At 34.5% G+C, this 7,299-nt stretch overlaps 1 protein-coding gene across 5 annotated transcripts; it reads left to right on the forward strand.

The window, feature by feature from the left end:
- Positions 1 to 3,698: 3,698 nt before the first annotated feature.
- On the forward strand, positions 3,699 to 6,228 carry LOC121256390 (RNA-binding protein 38-like). Of its 5 annotated transcripts, none has more exons than XM_041157175.1 (6): positions 3,699 to 4,464; positions 4,612 to 4,744; positions 4,950 to 5,070; positions 5,182 to 5,215; positions 5,467 to 5,641; positions 5,760 to 6,228. In XM_041157175.1, exons 1-6 carry the CDS (start codon positions 4,270 to 4,272, stop codon positions 5,834 to 5,836), a joined length of 735 nt encoding a protein of 244 aa, XP_041013109.1. In that variant the 5' UTR covers positions 3,699 to 4,269; the 3' UTR covers positions 5,837 to 6,228. The 5 variants fall into 5 exon arrangements, with proteins under 5 accessions (XP_041013109.1, XP_041013110.1, XP_041013107.1 ...); XM_041157176.1 differs by having other exon boundaries at positions 3,715 to 4,464; positions 4,950 to 5,043; positions 5,467 to 5,653; XM_041157173.1 differs by having other exon boundaries at positions 3,719 to 4,464; positions 5,467 to 5,653; positions 5,760 to 6,174.
- Positions 6,229 to 7,299: the final 1,071 nt, after the last annotated feature.

Below are 7,299 nucleotides of genomic sequence, written 5' to 3' on the forward strand. Positions count from 1 at the left end.
TTAATTTGATTTCAAATTTAATACTTATAGTGATACATGAGACGACGTCTACGGCTACCTCCGATGCAGTATGACTTTGTATTGGACCCACCATTGTCATGGTTTGCACAATTTCTTCCATAATTGTTTTTTGCATTTAAAATTTTGTTTCATCTTTATAACTTTTTAATTCTAATTTGTTTTATTTTTAACTTATTAATATTTCAAGTTTTATAACTTATTGACTTTTATGATCTTGATTTTCAGTCTCATAGCAATCGACATAATTCACCACTCAGTGAACTCACCGCTACGGCTCCACCCCAAAATCAAATTGATCAAATTGAAAAATTATGATTTTGTTAATTTATAATTAATTGTAATGTTGCTACAATAGTTAATTGTACAATTTGTAATATTTATTTCTTTTAGAGGAGTTTGTAATAGTGTAATAGTTTATTAGTTCTCTTAATTTGTATAATTGTAAACAAAATATTTTAGCATAGTGCCTTACTGCCTTAGTGATGATTACTACTTAATTAGTTAATAACGTAATAGTTCAATCTATGATTCTATATATATATATATATATATATATATTTTTTTTTTCCTGTTTTTAAATCTATATACTTTTTAGTCTAAATAATGGCTCAAATGGCCCAAAAACGAATTCTGGGCCCAAAGTGGCCCAAAAATCGATTCTGGGCCATTTAGGGCCCAGAAAAATGTACTTGGCCAAAGGCCCAGTATGGGGTGCAGGGGGTGCGGACGGGTGGGGGTCCACCCCCGCACCCCGGCCCAACGGACGGGGGACCCCGCCCCCGCCATGCGGGGGCGGGGTCCGGGGAGAAATTCCCCTCCCCCGCATATGCGGGGGCGGGGGGCGGGGGAGGGGTGGCCCCGCCCCGTAGGGGGCGGGTATCACCCCTAGATTATGCCATACTCTTGATAAAAAAAAAAAAGGCATATTAAACTCTTGACCATTATCTGTTCGAAGTGTTCGAATATTTGTGTTGAATTGAGTATGAACATAGGTAATGAAACTAGTAAGTAGAAATCGAGTGTCTGTTTTTGTTTTCAGGAGATAAAGCCAAGTAAAACATGTATAATCATTTACAATTGTGAGAAAGTATGTATAACTAGAATAAGAAATTGTAGAAAAGGGCCCCCAAATGTCACAATGTACTAACTGAAAGGCTTTATTTGAGGGACTAGTTGATACATAAAAGGGTAGCTTCTTTTGTCTAGCTAGAGGACAAATTTCACATACATGATTGTGAGAAGCTTTTATAGAAGAATCTAAAGCACTAATGATTTGTATTCTTGCAGTGGAAGGTGTCCTAATCTAAGATGCCATATATCATAATTGATATTACAAGTTTGAGCTAAAGAAGTAGAAGATTAGTCAAGCATTTCGGTTTTGTTATAGCAAAAAAGTTTTGTAAGTGGTATAAACCAAATTTCACTTCAGCAAGCCCAATTATCTTTCATTTGTTGAGGTCCTGCAAAATACATTTGGATTAGAAGAAGAACAATCCAATTGAATTATCTTTAGTCAATCTTGAAGCAGAAATAAGATTGATATTAAAAGCAGGAATATAAAAAGCATTATGTAAGATTATGTCAGGTGAAATAATAACATGTCCAGTAAAGATAACAAGAAAAAATTGGCTATTTGGTAGATAAACTTTAGAGGGTTTACTGGGTACATTTATGGAGGTGAAGAGATGAGGAGAACAGGTCATATGATCTGTTGCTCTAGTCAAGTATCCAAGTAGAAGAATTCTTTGAGGATGAAACAATGTTGCAAGAAGAAAAGGTACCTAAAGTAGAAGCAACATTAGATATTGAATTATAATTAAGGTTTGAACTCGATAGACTATTGGCAAGTGTGAGCAGATTTTGAAGTTGCTCTTGAGAGAAAATCATATTTGGAATGCTTGAATTCTACTCCAAAGAAGAAACATTATAGGCAATCTTGGAGTAGTTGCACCTCCAGATTATGTAGGTAAAGATCTTTTGCCTCGTGGCCCTTTCCATCCAGGTGGATAGCCAATAAGTTGAAAACACTTGTCCGCAAGATGACCAGAATAACCATAGTGAAATCATATCACATCTGTTTTGGCTTTTAGTTTTGGAAATCGAACACCATTTGTCTGTCTCATTGGTTGTGCAGCAGCTATATCATGTGAATCAAGAGAAATACCAACAATATTGGTTAAGGATCTTTGACTTTCTTCTTGCAGCAGCAAAGAAAAAACCTTGCTCATTGAGGGTAATGGAGATTGAAGCAACAACTGACTTCGCATGACTGAGTAAGAATAATGCAAGCCAATCAAGAATTTCATGACATAGTCAGATTGTTGACGCTCAGTGAGATTCTTTAAGATATCACATGAACATATATCAAGATTTCCACATCGATAGTTTGGAATTGGGCGATAACTGATGTACTCATCCCAAAGAGTTTTGAATTCATTGAAATATTCAGTGACAGATTTTGATCCTTGAGAAATAGAGCTAAGGGATTTCTTTAACGTGAAAACTCGTGGACCATCACTTTGAAGATATTGAGTTTTAAGCTCCTCCCATATATCAAAAGCACTTGTGAAATAGAGAAGACTGCCACTAATTTATTTGGTAATAGAATTCATCAACCAACAACACCAGATTATTGGCTCTTAGCCAAGCAACTCGAAACCTAGGATCATCAAGACTAGGTTGAGTTAAACTTCCATCAATAAAGGCAGTCTTGTTCTTCAAAGTGAGGGCAATGGAAAAAGATCGACTCCATGCAACATAATTCTCGCCAGTGAAAATTTCAGAAACTAGAAGAGCTCCAGGATTATTAGATGGATGCAGATAGTAGTGACTCGAGGAATCATCAAAAGGATTCACCATAGAATCAAAAGAATTGGCCATAGAAGCAAGAAAGAAATCAAGAAAACAGCGAAAAAATCTTTATACACGATGATACCATGTAAAATTGCTAAAAACTGTAAATTGAAAAACAGAGGACTTGAATGTAAAAGAGATCTGAACTTCTTCTCATTAACAACACGAATGTAAAGGCTATACAATGGTTCTATTTATACACTTGAGATTCACTAATGTGATTGTACAAAGCTTGATATCTGGCCAACTAATTTATCTGCATGTAACTAACTTAACTGTCAACTAACAGTAGATGAAGCCCTTTGTTTGGCTTCTCGGGATTTTAATTCCAATTCCTTTATATGATTTTGTATATTCCAACATGGTACGTCACATTGTAAAACTTCTTTTATTTTATACATTTGCCATATCATATCAAGTAACGTCAGTTTATAAAATTTTATTTTTGTTATTATTTAAAAAAAAAAAAAAAAACTGGTTTGTATATCTTGCACTTCTCAACCAACTATAAGTGAAACTTTTGAGTTCTTAATTTTTAAGGAAGATAGGCTTGTCTCTAAAAGCACAACCACATGATCTAACACATTCCTAGTATATGCAGATGTTCAAAACCCATAAAACATCAACCCCAAAATAAACATATACTCATGCGCATAATACTATATATAATATATATAGGTGCCAATAATTAAGGTGCTGCTGTGCTATGGGAAACAGTTTTATAATATGGAAAGGAATATATGAATAAATAAACTTGCTAGTGGAACAGATGAAGGGAGAAGGGCATAGAGAAAGTTGGGTACAGCGAGGCATGTACGTATCTTTGGATCCATTAAAAAGATTGGCAAGCAATGATACGGCAGAAGATAATTATGGGAACCTTAGAAATTCTATTGGAAATTTCTTGAACAGTTGAACCTTCTGTCCTTTACCCACTTTCCACCTTTCTAGTTGTTGTTGTTTTCGAATTTCCTTTTGTTTTTTTTTTTTTTTTTAATCTTCTTATTTGATATTGCAGTCACTTCACACAAGTTCTTTCTTTACAAGTAAGCTTTTCATGTATTTATTTTCCTTCTCTCTTATGGTTTGATCTTCTTCTCTCCTGTGTTTTTTAGTGTTCTAAATTGTATTGATTAGTGTTTACCGTTAACATATCTTTCTTGCGGGATTAGAGGGGACGTGACTGCAAATCTAGTAAGTTTTTATCAAGAAAGAGAAGAAGAAGCACCAGAAGAGTACTTATTTTTGGTGGGAAAATCTCTCTTGGGTTTGATCTGATTGATTGGATAGTCATATTTTTAGATTCTGGTTCTGAATTTGGCTTCTGGGGTTTGGTTTCAATCCAAATTCTTGATTGTTTAGTGCAAAAGAGATACTTTTCCGGGATATTCATTCATGTCTCAACAAAGGCAAAATAAGATGGTGGTTACAAACAATGGCGACACCACCTATACCAAGATCTTTGTTGGAGGGTTGGCTTGGGAGACTCAAAGGGATACTCTGAAACGTCATTTTGAGCAGTTTGGAGAGATTCTAGAGGCTGTTGTGATCATTGAAAAAAATACAGGAAGATCAAGAGGCTATGGCTTTGTAAGCCACCCTACCTTTTAATTGAATATCCTTCATATATATATATATATATATATATATATATATATAATGATTTTACAAGTATTTCATGTTTTCTTTTTTTTTTTTTGTCCTTCTGATTTCTGATTTCATTATGTTTGTAATTAGGTAACGTTTAAGGATCCCGATTCAGCCAAGAGAGCTTGTCAAAACCACTATCCTGTGATTGATGGAAGAAGAGCCAATTGTAACCTTGCAGCCTTTGGCGCACGAAACAATTATCCAAGCACTCCTCAACGAGGTTGGAAAATTTTCTGGTTTTTTGCAGACAATTTGTTATAGCTTCTGATGTTGGACTCAGACTAAATATTATGTTTGGTAATGTTAGCACGAGGCAGGGAGATTTTTATGTGTACTCTAAAAAGTTTTACCTTTTTCATTAATATTATGTTATGTTATGTACAGATATATATATTTAAGAGTATTGATTATTTCCCACAAAAAAGTTGCAGGAATGGAGAAATCCGGATCATCTTTTAGAACTGTGGCACCAGTTCCTTTTCATGGCACCTCTACATATTTCCATCACCACATTCCCCAGTATGCGTTTCCATATTCAACATATGGGTAAACAAAGATTCAAGAGAAAAATTTCTCATTTTGTTTTTCACTATTAACTGTTTATATACACGTTTTAGCCATTCATTGTCTTCTAAATGTTTCCCCTTCAACATTCAGGTGCCCTGATTATCCACAAGATATGTTTACAATGGTCAGTTTTGTTTTTTCCTGAAACCTTTGATGATTTTGAAAATACATAGTCGTCGGATTCAAAAAGGATAATCGATGTAAATCATGATTAGGATGTTTATAGCATGGACCCAGTTTGCATTTCAATTCTAACACAAACAAAGACTTAAAACCATGCAACTTTTGACTTATAATCATTAGTGCAGAAACATAATCATTTTAGTGTGTGGTAACAGCTTCTAATTTGAATTTGCTGGTGTTAATTAATGGCAGAACTATTACAATGTCTATGGTGGCCAACATTTACCATCTTCTTATTGCTTTATGCCAACCGGACCTCCTGAAGTCTATGATTACTCCAGAATTACACAACCACCTTATTTTTTGTCTCAGCAATACCGTGCACTTGGGGGCCTTCAAGTTCCCACTTCAGATTCTGCAACAAACAGTACTGCCACTGGTTGAGTCTCATATGCAAAAATGCTTTTATTGTATGATTTGAATCTCTTTTTTCTTGGAAATACCACATCTTAAGTAACCACTACTCTTTATGTTTATGAATGCAGCAAAACCAGCCACAGGCTCAATTGCTGCAGCAGTAGTGCCAGGAACAGCCTCTGATCAACAGAATTCATCAGCATAATTTTCATGTCAGATAGCCTATATTTTTACAACAGTAGAAGGGTCAACAGATACAGCAAAAAAGATCATATATAGAGTTGCAGATACCACATATATAAAAGAAAGTAACAGGTTTTCATTTTTCGTTGCCAACATGCCTGATTAGTTGTAGGAGACAGTACTAGGTAGTTCATTCAGGGGACAAGTGATTTGGATTTAGAATCAGTTTCACTTATCATATACTAGGCATCCAATTCATTATCCTCTCATTTCTCAGATTCCCATTCCACAGACATTTTGCAAACAGAAGAAGTTTTAATTAGCTCTTTTTCCCTTTTTTACTTGCAAGGGATTACTCTATTTCTCTATGAATTATCTTGATAGAAACTTGTAGATCCATTTTATACTGTTTCAGTATGCTTCTGGACCACATTACCAACATTAATTTGTTGTTATTTAATAGTTCTACATAGTTGGACATTAACCCCGGTTTGGATTGAAAACTCACCTCATCTCATCATTACAACTTTTCTAAATTTCTACACAAAATATAATAAACAATTCAACTTTTTCAAATTCCAAAACAATAATAATATTAAAAAATAATATTCTAACAATATTTTATTATATTATTCACAAACCATCTCAACTCATCTCTAAATCCAAACGGTTCAGAAATGAGTTGAGATAAGTGTCTATGTCCCTTTGTTCAATAGAATTCTCCATACGTAAAAGATTCTTTCTCACTTTCCTCTGATCCCTATTCTTCATAATCCATCCAACTTTTCGAAATTTCCTTTTGGGATGCGTACGTTTGTCTCAATCCAACGGGTTCCATATATGGTCAGGATCGTGGCTGTGTAGCCTTCTGTGATCAAACGCGTGAATACATGTTTGAATGACAACATGCTGATAATCTTTGGCGTATATGGACAGTTAATTCCCAGCTACTCCAGAAGATTCACTCTCTTTCAAAAACAGAACCCAAACTTACTGAGTAACTTGTAGCCAATGATGTCACAAAAAGAAAGCTCTTTTTAAAACTCCAATTTTCTATGGCTTTGAAAATCCTGATTAGCCTGTTTAGGACAAATATTTTCTGTAGACATTGTTCACATTGAACTATTTTGTGGTTAAATATAATGTTCAAGAGAAAATCTAAAATTCTAAAATTGTCAAAAGCATGTGGCCTGATTGACATAAACCATCAGTCTTCAAAATTTTATCTTTGAGTGTGGGGAGTTTCAAACCCAAGACTTCCATTTTAGAGGCTGGAAATTTATACCAATCAGGCTACATACCTTTAACAATTTTAGATTTTTAGATTTTTTCTTATGCATTATATTTAACCACAAAATAGTTCAATATGAATGTGAACAACGTCTACAGAAAAAAGAGTTCAAGGGTCTTGGGTTCGAAAACCTCCCTCCCTATATGTATATAAAAAAAAGAGAATCTAAAATTAGATCCTTGTTTAAACTAGGT

The sequence above is a fragment of the Juglans microcarpa x Juglans regia genome, chromosome 3D (assembly GCF_004785595.1).
Source record: "Juglans microcarpa x Juglans regia isolate MS1-56 chromosome 3D, Jm3101_v1.0, whole genome shotgun sequence".
Classification (NCBI taxonomy): Eukaryota; Viridiplantae; Streptophyta; class Magnoliopsida; order Fagales; family Juglandaceae; genus Juglans; species Juglans microcarpa x Juglans regia.